Consider the following 25837-nt stretch of genomic DNA (forward strand, 5'->3'; position numbering starts at 1 on the left):
TTCAGCCAGAGCCTGCCTCGATATCGTTCAACTTTTTCCCGGGCTCTGAAACCCTATGGAAGACGTAGGAAGTGTCACGTTATTGCACAGATCCTGAGTCTTCAATAAAAAGAGCCAAGATGAAACACTACTTCTCAGACAGGCCACTTCCTGCTTGAAATCTTCTCAGGTTTTGGCCTGCCATAGGAGTTCTGTTATACTCACAGACACCATTCAAACAGTTTTAGAAACTTTAGGGTGTTTTCTATCCAAAGCCAATAATTATATGCATATTCTAGTTACTGGGCAGGAGTAGTAACCAGATTAAATCGGGTACGTTTTTTATCCAGCCGTGTCAATACTGCCCCCTAGCCCTAACAGGTTAATGTGTTTGAACCAATCAGTTGTGTTATGACAAGGTAAGGGTGTATACAGAAGATAGCCCTATTTGGTAAAAGTCCATATTATGGCAAGAAGAGCTCAAATAAGCAAAGAGAAATGACAGTCCATCATTACTCTTACATCTAGACGTTCCGCTAGCGGAACACCTTCTCCAATATCCAATGATGGCTTTTTGGTGAAAGCACATTTTGCAATATTCTAAGTACATAGCCCAGCAATCACGGGCTAGCTATTTAGACACCCGGCAAGTTTAGTCTTCACCAAAGTCAGATTTACTATTATAAAAGTTTGATTACCTTTTGTTGTCTTCGTCAGAATGCACTCCCAGGACTGCTACTTCAATAACAAATGTTGGTTTGGTCCAAAATAATCCATCGTTATATCCGAATAGCGGCGTTTTGTTCGTGCGTCCCAGACACTATCCGAAATGGTAAATCAGGGTCGTGCGCATGGCGCAATTCGTGACAAAAAAATTCTAAATATTCCATTACCGTACTTCGAAGCATGTCAACCTCTGTTTAAAATCAATTTTTATGCAATTTATCTCGTAAAAAAGCGATAATATTCCGACCGGGAATCTCCTTTTCGGCAAACAGAGGAAAAATCACAAAGACGGGGGCGGCCAGGGCACGCGCCTAAGCCCACAGTCCCTTGATCGGCCACTTGAGAAAGGCGATAATGTGTTTCAGCCTGTGGCTGGGATGACGACATTCAGGTTTTTCCCGGGCTCTGAGCGCCCATGGACGACGTAGGAAGTGTCACGTTAGAGCAGAGATCCTTTGTAAAAGATAGAGATGGCAAAGAAGTTCAAGAAATGGTCAGACAGGCCACTTCCTGTAAAGGAATCTCTCAGGTTTTGACCTGCCATTTGAGTTCTGTTATACTCACAGACACCATTCAAACAGTTTTAGAAACTTTGGAGTGTTTTCTATCCAAAGCCAATAATTATATGCATATTCTAGTTACTGGGCAGGAGTAGTAACCAGATTAAATCGGGTACGTTTTTTATCCAGCCGTGAAAATACTGCCCCCTAGCCATAACAGGTTAAGACATAAAGGTCAGTCAAACTTTTGACTGGGACTGTATATCAGAAGGAAATCATCACATGCCGTAGTGTCGATGAAGGTGCTTATGCAGGTAATATGCCTCTATTTTTGCTATGTGAGGAAGAGCAATAGAAACTGAAGTGTTTCCAAGGACGTCCGTTGGTGAGGACCTGCTTCGTGCTGTGAAAAGGGCTGTGCCGGATTGCACTGACTCTCCTTTCGTCCCTGGATGTGTGTGTTATTGACTAACCTAACTGTCCCTCTGTCCTCTCTGTCAGAGACACAGTAGGCTGTCACAGTAGGCTGTCAGAAAAGTGGGAGATCAGAGAAGAAAGTCTATCAAAGTTGCTCCTCCGGGCACAGTTGAGTTTCAATAAACAACAGGGAACATACAGTATCTCACAAAAGTGAGTACACCCCTCACATTTTTGTAAATATTTGAGTATATCTTTTCATGTGACAACATGGAAGAAATGACACTTTGCTACAATGTAAAGTAATGAGTGTACAGCTTGTTTAACAGTGTACATTTGCTGTCCCCTCAAAATAACACAACACACAGCCATTAATGTCTAAACCGCTGGCAACAAAAGTGAGTACAACCCTAAGTGAAAATATCCAAATTGGACACTTCTCACTTTTGTGAGATACTGTATAGGGCTCTTGCGGTGACCGTATTATCACCACACCAGCAGTCATGAGTCATGACCCAGTAAAATTCTACATGACCGTTGAGTCACAATAATCTCCTCTTATGCACTCTTACCACTCTGACATCAATGCAAATGCCATCAAAAATCACATCAAAGACTTATCATCAAAACAGTATGTGCTTTCAAAACTCACGTGACTGTGATTGATACATTTGAAGAAAGAAGTTCAATAATAGGTTGAAACTGAGTGGAAAACATATTAGTTGAGGATGTTGTTTCAAAGCCTAATGCAACAAAATGGACAGTGCTTCTAAAGTGATGATTCATTAAAAACACCCATATGCATATTAGAGCTGATGCATAAGCATAGGCCTATATATGAGGGCAAGCTTGGAAAAAAAACATAATTAAAATAATGATTGTGCCGTTATACAATACATTAGCCAACCACATTTTACACATGGCAGAATTTAAAAAAAATAATACTGATTAAAGATATCTTCGGTACATAATTGGTCTAGTCTAAATTTGTCACGTCCTGACCCTTGTAAGATGTCATTTTCTATAGTAGAGTGGTCAGGGCGTGACAAGGGGTGTTTTTCGGTGGTTTTCGTGTTTTCTATTTCCATGTTGGTTTTCTAGGTTTCTATTTATATGTTGGGGTTGTTGGGATGATCTCCAATTAGAGGCAGCCGGTTCTCGTTGTCTCTAATTGGAGATCATATTTATGTAGGGGGTTTTGCCATTTGGTTTTGTGGGTTGTTAATTTTGAGTAGTGTGTTTTCTCTCTGCGTCACGTTTTTTTATTTTTTTTTATTTCAAATATTTGGTGTATTGCGTTTAGTTTCACGGTTTAATAAAGATGTGGAACTACGGCCTTGGTCCGATCCTTTAAACAGCCGTGACAAAATTAAACAAATTCAGATTTGGCCTAAAGTTATAGTGCTTGGTTTAGATTTAGAATAGACTAGTAATTTATTTGTATTTTCCTAATTAATAGACTGACACCTTACCTTTAGCTACAGAATATCTCACCACCGCGAGCTTCCATCTCCTACTCTCTCTACTTCATTGCTATCAAAATATGTTTTGTTGCGAAAACATGTTACTATCAATGTTCCTGATGTTCCCGAATATATTTTACTAGGTTTCCCAAATGTATCCCAAAGCATACAGAGTTTGGGCGGAATCTCATGTGGCACTCACAATTACCGGAGTAGCCTACCCAACTTGAGTGAAAAATGTACAGCTGGGAAAGTGGCCTCCATTCGCTATTCCAGTGCATACGGATGACATGTCTTTTTTGTCTTGCCTCCGTTCTTGCCCATTTGATAATGGGCCATTCTAAATCAAAACTAATTTTAAACATTAGTAAAGACAAGATTAAATTGAGAATAGCCTGATGGGTGAAAATATGATCACTTGATGAGAGAACAGCATGTGCAGCCTGCGGCAAGGAACAGAGAGCAAGCTTTTTTTGGTGACTTTCTCAAATCACAACTAAAGTTGCCAAATAAATCAAAATCTAGTATGTACTGTGGATCTGTTTCAAATGATCACTTTTACACTCAACATAGCCACTCTCGCTCCGGGAATGGGAAAATTATCCATTGTATTTTATTCAGCTAAGTTTAATTATATTATTCTTACTATGAAATCATATAATATAAAATAATGGCATGGTACTTATAAGCATATCTTGTCTGCCAAATGAATACGTCTACAGCCTATGGCATGGAGCACAGCCAGATAACATACTGTAGGACAACTCATATTCTGTTCTTCTGAAATTAAGGTTCTTCATCTCATGTTTCTTTAGACTTGCCTAAAATAAATAATGGATTCATTGTGATGATGTATATTCAATTGATTCATTAGACTTTTTAAATGTACTGTAGATGTCCCAATGGTGTGCATCAGAGTCTTGTATGAGTGGAGCCTGGAGATGCTAAACATGTTTATGTTAACTCACGGCAATTAACATGAGAGCGGCAGTCTTTTGCATGGCAATAACCAGCTGACAAAATTGAATGACGACCACAGCCCTAGGAACATACAGTATCAATCAATCAAATGTATTTTACAAAGCAATTTTTACATCAGCAGTTGTCACAAAGTGCTATACAGATACCCAGCCTAAATCCCCAAAGAGCAATGCGATGTAGAAGCACAAAAGCTAAGAAAAACTTCCTAGAAAGGCAGGAACCTACGAAGAAACCCAGAGAGGAACCAAGCTCTGAGCGCTGGCCAGTTTTCTGGCTGTGCCGAGTGGAGATTATAAGAGTACATGGTGAATTAGGCCAGATTATTCTTCAAGATGTTCAAGTTGATGTTCACTACAGTTTACTAATGAGTTCATTATCAGATATGAATACACTGTCCTAGAGCAACGTCTGGGGCCAGACACATTTCCTCAACAATTGCATTATTTGAAATAAAGTATCGTGTGACATTTATTAAAGTCACATAATAATCCTTCCACTGAACTTTGTCAGAGACATGTAGATAGCAGTTCCAATCGCAGTGGATGAAATACATTTCCAGCAGATTCAGTTTGACCCTGACAAAGCCATGCATAATCCATCACTGAGCTTCAGCATCCCCCTCAGTCTTTCTAGTCAGATTCGTCTTTGCAAGACAGTGATGTTTGCTATCACTTGCAGACTGATTGATAAACTGTGAGACTGACAATGGATACAATGAAACTGAATCATGTGATGATTCATGCTCTGACCCAGACATTCTTTCCTGTACCTCCAAAGCATTGGAGATAGAAAAAGTGAATATTATACATTCATAATAGCCTACAGTACTTTATGCATCTATTCCTTTTCTTTTTATTGACAGGATATGAATGATTTCTCGCCAGTGTTTAGCCAAGCGCTGTACAAGGGCCTGGTGGCCCCCAATGCAGAGAAGGGAACGGTCATCACCACTGTGTTCGCTGAGGACCAAGACCCTCCTGTGAGTATCACTGACCAATGATTCAGATTAAGATTCATATGTATTGGTCTTAAAGAGGATAATGATTTTCACAGCTCATGGCATCACAGCTGATGACACAAATTATTGTTTATTACACGGCGTAGTGAAATACAGCACTACCAGCAAGAACCAATGTTCTCTTCGTAAAAATAGCTACCTGATTGTGTTGCATCTGTTCTGTTCCCTCTGTCACAGTTATCATAATGTGATGATTACTTCTGTTAAGTACCGTTCCAGTCTCACCCTTCTGTCTAATTGTATCTGTCTTCATTGGCTTTGACATGGCTGAGCAGTTCCACACAACCTTTCTGGTATAAACAATTTTTTTTGCCGGCTGCAAACCGGGTGAATTAAATTACACCATATGGCACGAGAATTTTGACACCATGTTGTGCTCAGAAATTATTTCCCCTAGCACAGGCGAGGCGCTCTGTCAATAGGACAACAAGGACAATACAATAAAGAAAATACATTCGGAATCAAATAAATGCTAAAGAAAAGGTTATTTTGCCCCCAGAAAAATGTGGTTCAGCGCCATCAACCCGATGACAAATTAAGGTTGGTTTATTGGTAGTGTAATCACCTAAATATTTATTTAATAGCCCCATAGGTGAGTCAGCATTCTACCTTAAATGCTCTCTCACACCCTTTCTCTGTTCTTTTGAGACTGGAGTTGTTTTGCATTATAACTAATACTTAGCATTGTTACATGAACCTAAAAGTGCTGAGGTTCTCAAAGTGTTTAGTCCATGTTAGCTTGAATGGTTACTGTAGCATATGTTCTGTGTAGAGCAAGTTAGCTTTGAACTGGGCAAAAGTCGCAGGGTGGAGGATAGGAGTTGTATTGAGCCAATTGGAAGCTGGGGATGATTAGGTGACCAAGGTAGTCTGAGGGCCCAGGTGGGGAATTTAGCCAGGACACCAGGTTAACACCCCCAATCTTACAATAAGTATCATGGGCTCTTTAGTACCTACAAATAACAATACCTTTTGCAGCAAGTCAGCAGTGGGATGCAGTGTGGTATGGCTAGCCAGAAAATGTATTAGTAATATGTAATAAAAACAGAGACATTTGGGGCTTCTGTGTGCACATCTCTTCCTCACATTCTTGCAAGTGAGTGTCGCTCCTTTTTCCTCACTTGTTTCTGCCCCTTTCCCCATCTTTCTCCCTCTCTCCCTGGCAGTCTCTTGGCAAGGATTTTTATAGAATTGAGTGATCTGTCATTTTTTATAGTCTGCATCATTATATTGGACTCTTCTGTGAATTGTGTTCATTGAAAACAATACAGCTTTCCCTAACAATCCTCATCTGACACTTCTCGAATCTGGCTGCTCGTTATCCCCTTCCAGGGGGTCTTTTGAAAAGGAGATTGGTATGAAAGGACCTCCAGCTGGTTGTGTTCCCACCAGGGTAGGGGGCCTATGTTCTCTCATTACTCAAAACCTTTGCACTTAATATATCTGAATACAGTTGCTGAATCCAGTAGTCATTACTCACACCGATAGAGTTACTGTGACCCTGTAGGGGTCCACATTTGAGTTTTATCAGCTTAAAAATGTTGAACTGTTCGTCAGGAGCTTCATGAAATGGGTTTCCATGGCCGAGCAGCTGCGCACAAGTGAAGGCAAAACTTAATGCTACAGCATACAATGACATTCATGACGATTCTGTGCTTCCAACGTTGTGGCAACAGTTTGGGGAAGGCCCTTTCCTGTTTCGGCATCACAATGTCCCCGTGCCCAAAGCGAGGTCCATACAGATATGGTTTGTCGAGATCAGTGTAGAAGAACTTGAATGGCCTTCACAGAGCCCTGACCTCAACCCCATCAAATACCTTTGGGATGACTTGGAACGCAGATTGCGATGCCAGGCCTAATCGCCCAACATCACTAATGCTTGTGGCTGAATGGAAGCAAGTCCCTTCAGCAATTTTCCAACATCTAGTGGAAAGCCTTCCCAGAAGAGTGGAGGCTGTTATAACAGGAAAGGGGGGGCCTAACCTTTTCACACGTGCCAACAAAACAGCTGTGATCATTCTGTAGTGGTCCCTGTTGCATGCGATCAAACCAGTGTGCTTAGAAAGCTTGATTAGAACGCTTATTAAGAACGTCCATTTTCGATTGACACAACAATCAGCATTTGAGCTGGCCACTTTTTTTTCCACCTATACATTTTGCACAAACATAGCCCTTACAAAGTTATGTCCAGAATGTGACCAGTTTATTTTTTGGATGCAATGTTCAGACATTCACAGAAGTAGATACAACATAATACAATCATCCAAACCGGAAAATGTAGGCTACATTTGTCGTAGCTGAAAGATTGACTTAACACAAGCTGTCATATTTTTATAACTTTTGGCTGACAGAAACTACAATATGAATTAGCTAATAGCAATTCATCACATCACCATTGATCGAAATAATTGAGTAAAACACTCTCTAGAAATCGAAAGTAATCCGAGGATGGGTAGTTTGTGCGCGCCTGGAATGTTTTTTTTTTTCATCAACCAAAGACAATAAGAGCAGACAAGATGAGTTTGGTCTGTTAATAGTATGCATGTTGAAGCGGTGTGTCATCTACGATCATCCACTTCCCTTCATTCACTTACGAAAGTTTACCCGAAACATGAGGGAACCATTCTTTCACCTCATAACATCTTTGGTCTGACAGACGTTTACGTGACACCCAGAATGCATTGTATAATGTCAACAAACATGGTGCCACACATAGCTGGCAAATAGCTTAGCTCATTATAATCAGTCCAACCTTCAAAAAAGTAATTTACACACATCATAGGTGTCCGTTACAATATACGCAATAATCGGAATGCATTATGTCACCAGTACTTGAAAACATGTGAATACAACTGTAAATACATTATGCTCCATACATACATACTGCGCCAACAGTAGAAACGACAACACGATATACAGAAAATAAGGAACTTACTTTGATAGGAACACACACATGTCCAAAGTTATTATTTGTAAGATAATAAGAAAGGCAAAGCGACCACCAACAAGAAAGGCAAAGCGACCACCAGCAAGAAAATGTTCCAATTCTTGCAAGACTGCGCAAATATGCATGCTTGATCTACGCAAACAACGTGTTAACTGTCCTGTTGCATAATAATCACATTTTGGAACAGTGAGTGCATTCTGACATGACGTGCATAAAACAACTCACGCTAGGGCGACTCTAAGAGATATTTGGAACATTGTGAAAAGGTTAATGCCCATGATTTTGGAATGAGATGTTTGACGAGCAGCTGTCCACATACTTTTGGTCATACAGTGTATCTCTCCCTTTCTGTGCATGTGTATTGTCTGTCAATCTGTTTTTTAGTCCCTTTCTCTCCCGCACTCCCACTCTACCTTTGTCGCTTCTTTTTTTACTGTAGAAAATATACTGTATGTATTGCTCAGTTACAAAGCTTAAGTAGATGGGTGCATTATGATAAACTCTAACTCATGGTCACTGAAGCAAACTTCTGTGAGGTGGAGGAGGGCTTAGCCTAGAGTGCAGACATACAAACACACACACTCACATGATCTCCTCTTTACTACTCCTCTTAATTTTGGCCTTTGTGCTACATTTTTGTTGAAGAGCACAAATCAAATCAAATGTTATTGGTCACATACACATGGTTAGCAGATGTTAATGAGGGTGTAGCGAAATACTTGTGCTTCTAGTTCCGACCATGAAGTAATATCTAACAAGTAATCTAACAATTTCACAACAACTACCTTAAACACACAAGTGTAAGGAATGAATAAGAATATGTACATATAAATATATGGATGAGCGATGGCCGAACGGCATAGGCAAGATGCAGTAGACGGTATAGAGTACAGTATATACATTTGAGATGAGTAATGTAGGTTATGTAAACATTATATAAAGTGGCATTGTTTAAAGTGACTAGTGATACATTTATTACATCCAATTTTTAATTATTAAAGTGGCTAGAGATTTGAGTCAGTATGTTGGCAGCAGCCACTCAAAGATAGTGATGGCTGTTTAACAGTCGGATGGCCTTGAGATAGAAGCTGTTTTTCAGTCTCTCGGTCCCACCTGTGCTGACCTCGCCTTCTGGATGATAGCGGGGTGAACAGGCAGTGGCTCGGGTGGTTGTTGTCCTTGATGATCTTTTTGGCCTTCCTGTGACATCCGGTGGAGTAGGTGTCTTGGAGGGCAGGTAGTTTGCCCCCAGTGATGCGTTGTGCAGACCTCACCACCCTCTGGAGAGCCTTGCGGTTGTGGGCAAAGCAGTTGCCGTACAGGCGGTGATACAGCCCGATATCAAATATGAATAAAATCTGATACAGTTGTGTCAAAATATGAATATTCAAATGCTTGTAAATTAAAGTGTTTACAGTTTATGCTTAGAATACCAGTGCAATGTTTATTTGCACAGGCAAACAAAACCCAAGAACAATAACTTTCCATTGTCCATTATCACTAGCTTTGACTTAATAGCATTCCTTTAATGGACAACTCAAAGCCCCTGGTAGGGCATATTTTTCAAGAGTTCCTAAAATAAAGAAATTAACAACATTAGTAATTGAATCTTCTTGTCACGCTTGTGTGTAGGAACGGACCAAGGCGCAGCGTTCACATTTTTATTATATTGTGAAACTTAGCCAAACAAACAATAAACTATAAACAACCCACAAACTGTGACGACAGATGTGCAACATGTACTAACTCAAAATAATTTCCCACAAACACAGGTGGGAAAAACAACTACTTAAATATGATCCCCAATTAAAGATAATGATGACCAGCTTCCTCTAATTGGGGATCATACAAAAATCCCAACATAGAAAAAAGAAACTAGAACCAAAACATAATAGAAAATTGAAACTAGACAAAAACCCCCCAGTCATGCCCTGACCTACTCTACCATAGAAAAATACGAGCTCTCTATGGTCAGGATGTGACACTTCTTTAACCTCTATGGGCTAGGTGGGACGCCTACTCAACAGCCAGTTGAATCCTGTGGCGCGTTATTCAAATCCTTAGATATGCTATTACTTCAATTTTTCAAAAATATGACTATTTTACACCATTTTAAAGATAAGACTCTCGTTAATCTAACCACACTGTCCGATTTCAAAAAGGCTTTACAACGAAAGCAAAACATTAGATTATGTCAGCAGACTACCCAGCCAGAAATAATCAGACACCCATTTTTCAAGCTAGCATATAATGTCACATAAACCCAAACCACAGCTAAATGTAGCACTAACCTTTGATGATCTTCATCAGATGACAACCCTAGGACATTATGTTATACAATACATGCATGTTTTGTTCAATCAAGTTCATATTTATATCAAAAACCAGCTTTTTACATTAGCATGTGACTAGCATGTGACTAGCATTCCCACCGAACACTGCCGGTGAATTTACTAAATTACTCACGATAAACGTTCCCAAAAAGCATAACAATTATTTGAAGAATTATAGATACAGAACTCCTCTATGCACTCGATATGTCCGATTTTAAAATAGCTTTTCGGTGAAAGCACATTTTGCAATATTCTCAGTAGATAGCCCGGCATCACAGGGCTAGCTATTTAGACACCCAGCAGGTTTAGCGCTCATCAAAGTCAGATTTACTATAAGAAAAATTTTCTTACCTTTGTTGTCTTCGTCAGAATGCACTCCCAGGACTTCTACTTCAATAACAAATGTTGGTTTGGTCCAAAATAATCCATCGTTATATCCAAACAGCGGCGTTTTGTTCGTGCATTCTAGACACTATCCTAAAGGCTAAATAAGGGTGACGAGCATGGCGCAATTCGTGACAAAAGAATTCTAAATATTCCATTACCGTACTTCGAAGCATGTCAACCGCTGTTTAAAATCAATTTTTATGCCATTTTTCTCATAAAAAAGCGATAATATTCCGACCGGGAATCTGCGTTTAGATAAACAGACAAAGGAAAAGAAACCATTCGGTCGAAGCGGGCACGCGCCTAAGCCCATAGTACTCTGAGTGGCCACTTGCCAAAAGCGATAAAGTGTTTCAGCCAGAGCCTGCCTCGATATCGTTCAACGTTTTCCCGGGCTCTGAGACCCTATGGAAGACGTAGGAAGTGTCACGTTATTGCACAGATCCTGAGTCTTCAATAAAAATAGCCAAGATGAAACACTACTTCAACAACATTTCCCACTTTATACACAATTAGTACAAAAAATGTGTGGTAAATGAGGCTTGGTTTTGCTCATGTTCACTTCCTGGTATTCAACAATCTTTGAATGCATGTTTAAAAAAAATATGGGAGTCCGATAAAAAAGCACATGATCATTTTATTAAATGGCATTGATTGAAATGATAAAATATACCAAACAAAATTAATTTGTTTAATTTTATTTAAAATTGGTTGTCAAAATTAGCTCAACTGCCGGAGCTGCCTGTTAAAGTGTTAACGACCGAGTGTGTTTACCCCAGAAGAAGGCATAAACCATTTATGGTCTGTGAGCAAAAAGTCAGACAAGGGGAGCTGCTGTAAACCTGAAAGCACTAGTAGAGAGAGTAAGATTTTACCGTCAAGGCAAGCCCCATAGAAGACTGATATCTTGGAAGCAATATGAGACCTGCCAAATAAAGTGTATAGTGTGAGGGAAACGGGAAAGGACATACGTTTATTTAAAAAATAAATATATTATTTAGGAGGACCGTCTCTGACCCTGAGGGCCTTTCAGCTCACACTGCAGTAGCCACATGGCCTCAGATTCTACTCCTTAGTGATATTTCAAAGTCAGAGCATGTCCTTACGTGTTAGGGAACAATATATGACTGGTGGTGTAATCTGAAATGGTGTGCGTTTATGGATTGTGCATGGGCAAGATACTTAGCCTATGCCCAATGTTCACCTGAAATGTTTAAGCAGAAAGTGTCTGCTATACAAATAAATAATTCAGACAGAATGCTTACACTTTTGTTACAATATTTGGTAGGTGCAGTGTGGAGTTGCTAAACAAAAATGCCTTTGGTTTATTGCCTTATTATGCTCAGTTTGGATCTACAGTTACATAAATCCCTGATTCTACGCACAGAGCCTGGATGCTACACACATGCCCCTCAGTGCATCAGTAAGCTCTCTCTGATGGTTTCTCACAATCTTTGGCAGATGTATCTGTGTGAGTGAACCACCCAAGGGATCTACCATCTCTAACCCTGTATTTGCTCAATTCTGCGCAGTTTGACTCTACAGCACAGAAAACCTGTTAGGTTATCTCAAGGCCAGCATGCTCAGTTCTGCTGAAGGGCATTGAAGTATAACCTATATTAGAGAACAGCAAGAAAAACAAGTGGAGAAAAAAAATATAGCACTCTGAAGTGGTACATTAAAAAACATAGTTATGAGATAATCAGCAATTTGGAAGCATGATTAACCTTAATCAAAGGGTCATATTAAATTCCCAGCTTTCATAAATGGCTTTAAGTGGATTTGATATGTGGATGGAGGGATGGGGGACATGGGTTGGGCGTTATATAACTCCAATAGATGTGTAATGAGGAGATAAGACTGTTGTGTAGTCACAGTGTATCAGAGGTAGTTGGTCGAAATTCACTTGCATGGAGAGTAACTGCCTGAGACCTTAAGACCAATGTTAGCACAAAGAGCTAACGGATAGAAAATAGCTCAGTGGGCAAACACAACCATGAGTCATGTTCAAGACCTACAGTGCCTTCAGAAAGTTGCCACACTCCTTGAAAAAAATATAACGTGATTTTAAAATGGATTAAATTGAGATTTGTTTTGTCACTGGCCTACACACAGTAACCATATAGCCTTCCCTGTAGCTCAGTTGGTAGAGCATGGTGTTTGCAATGCCAGGGTTGTGGGTTCGATTCCCACGGGGGGCCAGCACAGAAAAAAAAAATGTATGAAATGTATGCATTCACTACTGTAAGTCGCTCTGGATAAGAGCGTCTGCTAAATGACTAAAATCTAAATGTAAAACCAATAATGTCAAATGGGAATTATGTTTTTCAAACTTTTTACAAATTAATTAAACAAATTAAGCTGAAATGTCTTGAGTCAATAAGTATTCTACCCCTTTGTTATGGCAAGCCTAAATAAATTCAGGAGTAAAAAATATCTTAACAAGTCACATAACAAGTTGCATGGACTTATTCTGTGTGAAATAATAGTGTTTAACATGATTTTTGAATGACTACCTCATCTCTGTACCCCACACATACAATTATCTGTAAGGTCCCTCAGTCGAGCAGTGAATTTCAAACACAGATTCAACCACAAAGACCTGGGAGATTTTCCAATGCCTCACAAAGGACACCTATTGGTAGATGGGTAAGTAAAAAAAAAACACACATTGATCATATCCCTTTATACATGCTGAAGTTATTAATTTGACTTTGTAGGGTGTAACAGTACACCCAGTTACAAAGATACAGGAGTCCTTCCTAACTCAGTTGCCGGAGAGGAAGGAAACCTCTCAGGGATTTCTCCATGAGACCTGGCCGGGTGGTGCCAGAATAACAACCTATCCCTCAACGTAACCAAGACTAAGGAGATGATTGTGGACTACAGGAAAAGGAGCACCAAGCACTCCCCCATTCTCATCGACGGGGCTGTAGTGGAGCAGGTTGAGAGCTTCAGGTTCCTTGGTGTCTACATCAACAACAAACTAGAATGGTCCAAACACACCAAGACAATCGTGAAGAGGGCACGACAAAGCCTATTCCCCCTCAGGAAACTAAAAAGATTTGGCATGGGTCCTGAGATCCTCAAAAGGATCTACAGCTGCAACATCGAGAGCATCCTGACCGGTTGCATCACTGCCTGGTACGGCAATTGCTCGGCCTCCGACCGCAAGGCACTTCAGAGGGTAGTGCGTACAGCCCAGTACATCACTGGGGCAAAGCTGCCTGCCATCCAGAGGAAGGCCCTAAAAATTGTCAAAGACCCCAGCCACCCCAGTCATAGACTGTTCAATCTACTACTGCATGGCAAACGGTATCGGAGTGCCAAGTCTTGGACAAAAAGGCTTCTCAACAGTTTTTACCCCCAAGCCATAAGACTCCTGAACAGGTAACCAAATGGTTACCCAGACTATTTGCATTGTGTGCCCCCCCAACCCCTCTTTTACGCTGCTGCTACTCTCTGTTTATCTTATATGCATAGTCACTTTAACTATACATTCATGTACATGCTACCTCAATTGGCCCGACCAACCAGTGCTCCCACACATTGGCTAACCAGGCTATCTGCATTGTGTCCCACCACCCGCCATCCCCTCGTTTACGCTAATGCTACTCTCTGTTCACCATATATGCAGGTATGGTATATATAGGTATATATAGGTATGTAGGTATGGTAGGTATAGGTAACCATACCTACATGTACATACCACCTCAATAAGCCTGACTAACCTGTGTCTGTATATAGCCTTGCTACTGTTATTTTCAAATGTCTTTTTACTGTTGTTTTATTTCTTTCACACACACACACACACACACACACACACACACACACACACACACCTTTTTTCTGCACTATTGGTTATTTTTTACTGTAAGGTCTACACCTGTTATATTCGGCGCACGTGACAAATAAACTTTGATTTGATTTGACTTTAAAACAGATACAGATTTTAATGACTATGTGATAGGAGAAAACTGAGGATGGATCAACAACATTGTAGTTACTCCACAATACTAACCTAATTGACTGAATGAAAAGAAGGAAGCCTCCTGTTTGCAACAAGGCACTAAAGTAATACTGCAAAAAATGTAGCAAAGCAATTCACTTTTTAACCTGAATACAAAGTGTTATCCTTGGGGCATTTCCAATACAACACATTATTTAGTACCATTCTCCATATTTTCAAGCATAGTGGTAGCTTCATCATGTTATTAGTATGCTTTTAATCATTAAGGACTGTGGAGTTTTTCAGGATAAAAAAGAAACGGATTGGAGCTAGGCACAGGCAGTATCCTGGAGGAAAACATGGTTCAGTCTGCATTCCATTAGTCACTGGGAGATAAATGCACCATTCATTAGGACAATAACCTAAAACACAAGGCCAAATCTACCCAGGAGTTGCTTACCAAGATGAAAGTGAATGTTCCTGAGTGGCCAAGTTACAGTTTTGACTTCAATCTGCTTGAAAGATATTTGGCAAGACCTGAAAAGGGTTGTCTAGCAATGATGAACAACCAATTTGACAGAACTTGAAGAATTTTGAAATGAATAATGGGCAAATATTGTACAATCTAAGTGTGCAAAGCTCTTAGACTGACCCAGAAACACCCACAGCTGTAATTTTCTCAAAAGGAGATTCTAACGTATTGACTCAGGTGTGTGAATACTTATGTAAATTAGATATCTGTATTTAATTTTAAATAAATGTGCAAAAAAAACATGTTTTCACTTTTTGTATTTATTTTGTCCATAATGATTTCAAGTTGTAATACAACTAAATGTGGAATAAGTCAAGGGGTATGAATACTTTATGAAAACGCTGTAGGTGCACGACCCGGTTAGGTGAATTGGGGATACGTTTGCTTTCCAAGCTGCTGTTGAAATGGTTGCCTCTTAGTGCCAACTCTGACCTACTTCTAACTTACCCCTGAGTGTAATAAAAATAATATATTAGTCGATCAATTCTGTCCCCTATGGAAATATACAATATAAAAGGTTAAAATAGAGGAGTTCACTCATCTAACATGTCTGTCTTGGTCCTGTGTTTCTGGCCCAGGGTACTCCGGCCAGTCTGGTGCGTTACAGAGTGGAAGATGACCAATCACCTTACAGCTGTAGCATCTTTGATGTTGAGGAGGAGTCTGGGAGGATAATCACCAGGGTCAACCTCAACGAACAACCCAGTGTCACCTTCAAGGTAGGTGGTGATGAGGATGCGCCGACAGACACGGTCGCCAAATTTCGAGCTCCTAACCAACTTATTATTTAGTTATTTCTTACATTACTTGCTCACACGTTTCTAGTACTATTACCTACAGCCAAAAATAAGTTTGGGATATTAGATTGGAGGTCACTCACCAGAAATTCGACTCCCCATACCTAGATCCTTTGTTTGGACTTTCCAAGGTAGCCCCATTCATCCCAGGTGATACAACAAAACGTCACCGCCGGAGAAGAGGGAGTAGGAGTGGGATCTTAGTTAGACTCAGGAGGCATGCATTCCACCTACCGCATCAGAGAATATTACTCGCTAATGTTCAGTCCTTGGACAATAAAATTGATAAACTCAGGACGAGGATCTCCTTCCAGAGATACATAAGGGACTGTAACATACTCTGTTTTACGTCATTCTGTCTCTCTCCGGACATATTGTCCCCATCCATACAACCAGTGGGTTCTCCATTCATTGCGCGGAGAGGAACAAAGGCCTCTCCAGGAAACAAAGAGATGGAGGGGATGTCTCATGATTAATAAATCACGGTGTGATTGTGGTAATGTACAGGAAGTCCTTTTGTTCTCCCGATCTGGATAATCTCACCATCAAAAGCCAATCGCATTACCTCCCGAGATCATTTTCTTTGGTTATAGTCCCTTGCTCGTGGTTCTTGGCCCAAGAAAGTCTATTCTTATTATTGGTGTTCTTTTGTAGTGGTTTCTTTGCAGCAATTCAACCATGAAGACCTGATTCACGCGGTCTCCACTGAACGGTTGATGTTGAGATGTGTCTGTTACTTGAACTCTTTGAAGCATTTATTTGGGCTGCAATTTCTGAGGCTGTTAACTCTAATGAACTTATCCTCTGCAGCAGAGGTAACTCTGGGTCTTCCTTTCCTGTGGCGGTCCTCATGAGAGCCAGTTTCGTCATAGCGCTTGATTGTTTTTGTGATTGCACTTGAAGAAACTTTCAAAGTTCTTGACATTTTCCAGATTGACTGACCTTCATGTCTTAAAGTAATGATAGACTGTCATTTCTCTTTGCTAATTTGAGCTGTTCACCCCTACCTTGTCACACACAACTGATTGGCTAAAACAGACTATTCCAAAAATGTACTTTTAACAAGGCCCACCTGTTCATTGAAATGCAATCCAGGTGACTATGTCATGAAGCTGGTTGAGAGAATGCCAAGATTGTGCAAAGCTGTCATCAAGGCAAAGGGTGGCTACTTTGAAGAATCTCAAATATAAAATATATTTTCATTTTATTTAGCACTTTTTTGATTACTACATGATTCCATATCTGTTATTTTATAGTTTTGATGTCTTCACTATTATTCTACAATGTAAAGAAATAGTAAAAATGAAGAAAAACCCTTGAATGAGTAGTTGTGTCCAAACCTTTGTCTACTGCTGTACATATCATTCCTAGGATATATTCTGTAAATGAATCCGGTGAATACTGTATACTGTACATATAGACTGTATTTGTATTACTGTTATGTTGCTATTTGGGTCAGTAGGCCTTTCCTGCAGTCAATAACCAAAACCTTCTTCTTTGTGGTCTTGGGTGGAATGTTATTAATATTTTTCATAATTTCATAATTAGAATAGAATAGACTAAAGTATAATAGAATAAAACGTGATTGTCCATCCAGGATGGACAGTTTTCTTTGGTATCACCTTACAATAAAGGGATCACATACACATACATTCTCACATCATACACATTTAAACCAGTCAGTCCATCATATTGTATGCACTAAAAACATAGAGGACATTGATACATTCACTCACAACTGACCACTGTCCCAACTGCACTGGATAGATAAGTACATACTGATACAACTTACGTTGCATTTAGTAGTCCAACAGCAGAAGGAACGAATGACTGTTTGAACACATTCTTCTTGGCCATGGGCATTCTGAAGCACCGGCCAGATGGAATCCTCTCTCAGTACTTGTTTCAGCAGTGTGTATTTGCATTGTATTGAATTCTGAACTAAAATCAATAAATAAAATGTGTGCATAGGATTTTGCATGTTGGAGGTGACTAGCCACCATGTTCACCAAGGTCAGGGTAGCATCCTCAGTCCCCCTCTGTGCCTTATAGGCAAACTGTAACGGGTCCAGTTGATCTGCTATGGACAGGGTAAGGTGCTTACTGACAACCCTTCCCATGCATTTGGCCAGAAGGGGCATTAGGGCCACAGGTCGAAAGTAATTTGGTTATTCGCCCCCTGGCAATGCCTTCATCAAATCAAATCAAATTTATTTTTATATAGCCCTTCATACATCAGCTGATATTCTCAAAGTGCTGTACAGAAACCCAGCCTAAAACCCCAAACAGCAAGCAAAGCATGTGAAAGAAGCACGGTGGCTAGGAAAAACTCCCTAGGAAAAACTCCCTAGAAAGGCCAAAAACCTAGGAAGAAACCTAGAGAGGAACCAGGCTATGAGGGGTGGCCAGTCCTCTTCTGGCTGTGCAGGGTGGATATTATAACAGAACATGGTCAAGATGTTAAAATGTTAAAATGTTCATAAATGACCAGCATGGTCAAATAATAATAATCATAGTAGTTGTCGAGGGTGCAACAAGCACGTCCGGTGAACAGGTCAGGGTTCCATAGCCGCAGGCAGAACCGTTGAAACTGGAGCAGCAGCACGGCCAGGTGGACTGGGGACAGCAAGGAGTCATCATACCAGGTAGTCCTGAGGCATGGTCCTAGGGCTCAGGTCCTCCGAGAGAAAGACAGAAAGAGAGAAAGAGAGAATTAGAGAGAGCATATTTAAATACACACAGGACACCGGATAAGACAAGAGAAATACTCCAGATGTAACAGACTGACCCTAGCCCCCGACACATAAACTACTGCAGCATAAATACTGGAGGCTGAGACAGGAGGGATCAGAAGACACTGTGGCCCCATCCGATGATACCCCCGGACAGGGCCAAACAGGCAGGATATAACCCCACCCACTTTGCCAAAGCACAGCCCCCACACCATTAGAGGGATGTCTCCAACCACCAACTTACCGTCCTAAGACAAGGCCGAGTATAGCCCACAACGATCTCCGCCATGGCACAACCCAAGGGGGGGCGCCAACCCAGACAGGAAGACCACGTCAGTGACTCAACCCACTCAAGTGACACACCCCTCCCATGGACGGCATGGAAGACCACCAGTAGGCCAGTGACTCAGCCCCTGTAAAAGGGTTAGAGGCAGAGAATCCCAGTGGAAAGAGGGGAACCGGCAAGGCAGAGACAGCAAGGGCGGTTCGTTGCTCCAGCCTTTCCGTTCACCTTCACACTCCTGGGCCAGACTATACTTAATCATAGGACCTACTGAAGAGATAAGTCTTCAGTAAAGACTTAAAGGTTGAGACTGAGTCTGCGTCTCTCACATTGGTAGGCAGACCATTCCATAAAAATGGAGCTCTATAGGAGAAAGCCCTACCTCCAGCCGTTTGCTTAGAAATTCTAGGGACAATTAGGAGGCCTGCGTCTTGTGACCGTAGCGTACGTGTAGGTATGTACGGCAGGACCAAATCGGAAAGATAGGTAGGAGCAAGCCCATGTAATGCTTTGTAGGTTAGCAGTAAAACCTTGAAATCAGCCCTTGCCTTAACAGGAAGCCAGTGTAGGGAGGCTAGCACTGGAGTAATATGATCACATTTTTTGGTTCTAGTCAGGATTCTAGCAGCCGTATTTAGCACTAACTGAAGTTTATTTAGTGCTTTATCCGGGTAGCCGGAAAGTAGAGCATTGCAGTAGTCCAGCCTAGAAGTAACAAAAGCATGGATTAATTTTTCTGCGTCATTTTTGGACAGAAAATTTCTGATTTTTGCAATGTTACGTAGATGGAAAAAAGCTGTCCCTGAAACAGTCTTGATATGTTCTTCAAAAGAGAGATCAGGGTCCAGAGTAACGCCGAGGTCCTTCACAGTTTTATTTGAGACGACTGTACAACCATCCAGATTAATTGTCAGATTCAACAGAAGATCTCTTTGTTTCTTGGGACCTAGAACAAGCATCTCTGTTTTGTCCGAGTTTAAAAGTAGAAAGTTTGCAGCCATCCACTTCTTTATGTCTGAAACACAGGCTTCTAGCGAGGGAAATTTTGGGGCTTCACCATGTTTCATTGAAATATACAGCTGTGTGTCGTCCGCATAGCAGTGAAATTTAACATTATGTTTTCGAATGACATCCCCAAGAGGTAAAATATATAGTGAAAACAATAGTGGTCCTAAAACGGAACCTTGAGGAACACCGAAATTTACAATTGATTTGTCAGAGGACAAACCATTCACAGAGACAAACTGATATCTTTCCGACAGATAAGATCTAAACCAGGCCAGAACTTGTCCATGTAGACCAATTTGGGTTTCCAATCTCTCCAAAAGAATGTGGTGATCGATGGTATCAAAAGCGGCACTAAGATCTAGGAGCACGAGGACAGATGCAGAGCCTCGGTCTGACGTCATTAAAAGGTCATTTACCACCTTCACAAGTGCAGTCTCAGTGCTATGATGGGGTCTAAAACCAGACTGAAGCGTTTCGTATACATTGTTTGTCTTCAGGAAGGCAGTGAGTTGCTGTGCAACAGCTTTTTCAAAAATTTTTGAGAGGAATGGAAGATTCGATATAGGCCGATAGTTTTTTATAATTTCTGGATCAAGATTCGGCTTTTTCAAGAGAGGCTTTATTACTGGCACTTTTAGTGAGCTTGGTACACATCCGGTGGATAGAGAGCCGTTTATTATGTTCAACATAGGAGGGCCAAGCACAGGAAGCAGCTCTTTCAGTAGTTTAGTTGGAATAGGGTCCAGTATGCAGCTTGAAGGTTTGGAGGCCATGATTATTTTCATCATTGCGTCAAGAGATATAGTACTAAAACACTTTAGTATCTCCCTTGATCCTAGGTCCTGGCAGAGTTGTGTAGACTCAGGACAATGAAGCTTTGGAGGAATACCCAGATTTAAAGAGGAGTCTGTAATTTGCTTTCTAATGATCATGATCTTTTCCTCAAAGAACTTCATAAATGTATTACTGCTGAAGTGAAAGCCATCCTCCATTTGCGAAGGCTGCTTTTTAGTTAGCTTTGCGACAGTATCAAAAAGAAATTTCGGATTGTTCTTATTTTCCTCAATTAAGTTGGAAAAATAGGATGATCGAGCAGCAGTGAGGGCTCTTCAATACTGCACGGTACTGTCTTTCCAAGCTAGTCGGAAGACTTCCAGTTTGGTGTGGCGCCATTTCCGTTCCAATTTTCTGGAAGCTTGCTTCAGAGCTCGTGTATTTTCTGTATACCAGGGAGCTAGTTTCTTATGACAGATGTTTTTAGTTTTTAGGGGTGCAACTGCATCTAGGGTATTGCGCAAGGTTAAATTGAGTTCCTCGGTTAGGTGGTTAACTGATTTTTGTCCTCTGACGTCCTTGGGTAGGCAGAGGCAGTCTGGAAGGGCATCAAGGAATCTTTGGGTTGTCTGAGAATTTATAGCACGACTTTTAATGCTCCTTGGTTGGGGTCTGAGCAGATTATTTGTTGCAATTGCAAACGTAATAAAATGGTGGTCCGATAGTCCAGGATTATGAGGAAAAACATTTAGATCCACAACACTTATTCCATGGGACAAAACTAGGTCCAGAGTATGACTGTGGCAGTGAGTAGGTCCAGAGACATGTTGGACAAAACCCACTGAGTCGATGATGGCTCCGAAAGCCTTTTGGAGTGGGTCTATGGACTTTTCCATGTGAATGTTAAAGTCACCAAAAATTAGAATATTATCTCCTATGACTACAAGATCCGATAGGAATTCAGGGAACTCAGTGAGGAACACTGCATATGGCCCAGGAGGCCTGTAAACAGTAGCTATAAAAAGTGAGTGAGTAGGCTGCATAGATTTCATGACTAGAAGCTCAAAAGACGAAAACGTCATTATTTTTTTTTTTTGTAAATTGAAATTTGCTATCGTAAATGTTAGCAACACCTCCGCCTTTGCGGGATGCGCGGGGGATATGGTCACTAGTGTTCATCATCTTTTTATTCTTCAGGCCATTATACAGACTCCACTTGTGACTAAACCAAGATGTACCTGCATATTAAGTTCCTGAAATTATACAATTCATACACACACTCCCACAGAAGGTCATCTGATTGTATATGGAGGTAACCTTAGCTCAGCGTAACCTTGGAAGTAAGCGGGAGGAGCAGGTGCTGAGTGATATTAGGTTCTGATAAATCTCTCTCTCTCTCGCAAGAATGTTGGATCGATAGATTCATACACGCTCTCTGGGTGGGTTGAAACTTGGTCCCCAGACCTTTTTGTCCCCTTTCCAACCTCTCCTGTTATTAGTTTTCATGCCCTACATATGTGCAGAATAAATGGCGAATTAGTAATGCATGTGCTTATGTGTGTGAGTCCTCAGTTGGTGGTGATAGCCTTTGACGATGGAGAGCTAGTGAAGGAGAACCGGACCCAGGTGGAGATCACTGTCCTCCAGCCCTCCAGGATCCCCATCTTCACAGAGGTGGAGTACAGGTAACACAAACAAACACACGCATGCATGCACACATGCACGCACACCCACACACACGAACACTAAAACATTTTAGTGGTCCCCCTCTTGGTGGCGGAAATAAAAAAAGGTTTTAAAGTGAATATCCTCCAATTGTACGCATTTTACTATGGGACGTAGATAAAATGTTGCAGTTAAAAAACACATTTCATGCAATTCTACACATTGTGCCATGGGGCGGACAGAAAATGTTGCAGTTTTGAAGCGCAACAGAAGCCAATAAACAACTTCTCTGATAGAAAACCTCGTATGTGGTGTCGATATTAGTCAGAAACATTCTATTGTCAAATTTCACAACAAAGTGTAAATAGAATGATTTTGTCAGTATCGTCCAAAACAGAGTTTTGTAAGTGAGTTCGTCATGACTTACTTGAGGGTTGGGTTTTGATTTCGACAATGCTGACTTGCCAACTAACACAGAATACAAAGATGGGGTGATTGCGCTTCATGCAATCCTACCACAGAACACACAAGACAGTGAGACAGACCTGCCCATCAATGCAGCGGATCTAACTTTGTTAACATAAGACAAGTCGCATATGTTTTTACTTGAGAAATACTGCACCAAACACCTCAGCAAAAATGTAAACATGTATTATAGATTTCTTGAGTTATCTTAGATTCATTCGGACTATTTTAAGGAAGTAATATTTTGTTTATATGGTGTCTCTTGGGGGACAAATATTAGTAACTACCTCATCGAACCACACCCGCAAGAATGAAATCTCGTTTTTCTTATTGAGTAACAGAGAAACATGCAGAAGACGTGGTCAGGGCACCTGGGCACATGCCCTGTGTGCCTGGTCCTGCGTACCTGGTCAGTAATTTGGCCATGATTACTACAAGGTTTAGATAACCTACCAATGTTGTTGTTTTTTTGCAGACATGGGCTAATTTAATCAGTGTTAGTGACTGACATTACATGAGAAATACTGCTGATGCGCTAACAAATTTCAAATTGCAACATTCTATTCTACTATTCTATTTCTCAACAGTAAGTTAACCTGTTGAGGGTAGGGGGCAGTATTGACACGGCTGGATAGAAAACGTACCCGATTTAATCTGGTTACTACTCCTGCCCAGTAACTAGAATATGCATATAATTATTGGCTTTGGATAGAAAACACCCTAAAGTTTCTAAAACTGTTTGAATGGTGTCTGTGAGTATAACAGAACTCATATGGCAGGCAAAAACCTGAGAAGATTTCATGCAGGAAGTGGCCTGTCTGACAAGGTGTCGTTCTTCTTGTCTCTGTTTATTGAAGAGTGAGGATCTTAGCTGTCCCGTGACACTTCCTACGGCTGCCATAGGCTCTCAGAAGGCGGCAAAACGCTGAATCGTGGCTTTGCAGGCTCTGGCTGAAACAAAGTAGCGCGTTTGGGTAGTGGCTGGTTACAGTACTGTGAGACTCAGGCTCATGCCCGCGTCGAACGAAAGCTTTGTTTTCTTTCCTCTGTTTAGCTAAATGGACATTCCCGGTCTGAATATTATCGCTTTTTTCTGAGAAAAATTGCATAAAAATGGAATACGGTAATGGAATATTTCGATTTTTTTTGGTCACGAATTGCGCCATGCGCACAACCCTGATTTACCATTTCGGATAGTGTCTGGGACGCACAAACAAAACGCCGCTATTCGGATATAACGATGGATTATTTTGGACCAAACCAACATTTGTTATTGAAGTAGCAGTCCTGGGAGTGCATTCTGACGAAGACAACAAAAGGTAATCAAGCTTTTGTAATAGTAAATCTGATATTGGTGAGTGCTAAACTTGCTAATGTAAAAAGCTGGTTTTTGATATAAATATGAACTTGATTGAACAAAACATGCATGTATTGTATAACATAATGTCCTAGGGTTGTCATCTGATGAAGATCATCAAAGGTTAGTGCTGCATTTAGCTGTCTTCTGGGTTTTTGTGACATTATATGCTAGCATGAAAAATGGGTGTCTGATTATTTCTGGCTTGGTACTCTGCTGACATAATCTAATGTTTTGCTTTCGTTGTAAAGCCTTTTTGAAATCGGACAGTGTGGTTAGATTAATGAGAGTCTTGTCTTTAAATAGCTGTAAAATAGTCATATGTTTGAGAAATTGAAGTAATAGGATTTTTAAGGTATTTGAAAATCGCGCTACTGGATTAGACTGGCTGTTGCGTAGGTGGGAAGAATTCGTCCCGCCTAGCCCAGAGAGGTTAACCTCTTACATCTAGACGTTCCGCTAGCGGAACACCTGCTCCAATATCCAATGATGGGCGTGGCGCAAAATACAAACTCCTCTAAAATACAAAAACTTCAATTTTTCAAACATATGACTATTTCACAGCATTTTAAAGATAAGACTCTCCTTTATCTAACCACACTGTCCAATTTCAAAAAGGCTTTACAACGAAAGCAAAACATTAGATTATGTCAACAAATGTTGGTTTGGTCCAAAATAATCCATCTTTATATCCGAATAGCGGCGTTTTGTTCGTGTGTTCCAGACACTATCCGAAATGGTAAAGAAGGGTCGTGCGCATGGCGCAATTCGTGACAAAAAAATTCTAAATATTCCATTACCGTACTTCGAAGCATGTCAACCGCTGTTTAAAATCAATTTTTACGCCATTTTTCTCATAGAAAAGCGATAATATTCCGACAGGGAATCTCCTTTTCGGCAAACAGAGGAAAAAATCACAAAGGCGGTGGCGGTCGGGTCATGCGCCTAAGCCCAGAGTCCCTTGATCGGCCACTTGAGAAAGGCGATAATGTGTTTCAGCCTGGGGCTGGGATGATGACATTCTGTTTTTTCCCGGGCTCTGAGCGCCTATGGACGACGTAGGAAGTGTCACGTTAGAGCAGAGATCCTTAGTAAAAGATAGAGATGGAAAAGAAGTTCAAGAAATGGTCAGACAGGCCACTTCCTGTAAAGGAATCTCTCAGGTTTTGACCTGCCATTTGAGTTCTGTTATACTCACAGACACCATTCAAACAGTTTTAGAAACTTTAGGGTGTTTTCTATCCATATGTAATAAGTATATGCATATTCTAGTTACTGGGTAGGAGTGGTAACCAGATTAAATCGGGTATGTTTTTTATCCAGCCGTGTCAATACTGCCCCCTAGCCCTAACAGGTTAACATTACAACATAATATCCATGTCTTAAACGTTGCTAGGTTTCAGAAATGGCCAAAAAAAAAAAAAAATGTAATCTGCTTGACACATTAAAGTTACTTACTTTACAGATCACGAAGTCAGCTAATTTCCAATCCATTCATATGCAAATCCATTTGATTCTTACACT

General features: G+C 40.7%; 1 protein-coding gene across 1 annotated transcript in view; it reads left to right on the forward strand.

The window, feature by feature from the left end:
* LOC106607182 (protocadherin-15) overlaps positions 1–25837 on the forward strand; it is a 371077-nt gene that overhangs the window by 228881 nt on the left and 116359 nt on the right. The window contains exons 21-23 of the mRNA XM_045720950.1: positions 4929–5045; positions 15811–15951; positions 22399–22511. Coding sequence (XP_045576906.1) covers positions 4929–5045; positions 15811–15951; positions 22399–22511 — 371 coding nt within the window. The remainder of the gene's footprint in view (positions 1–4928; positions 5046–15810; positions 15952–22398; positions 22512–25837) is intronic.

The sequence above is a fragment of the Salmo salar genome, chromosome ssa01, assembly GCF_905237065.1.
Source record: "Salmo salar chromosome ssa01, Ssal_v3.1, whole genome shotgun sequence".
NCBI classification, from domain to species: Eukaryota; Metazoa; Chordata; class Actinopteri; order Salmoniformes; family Salmonidae; genus Salmo; species Salmo salar.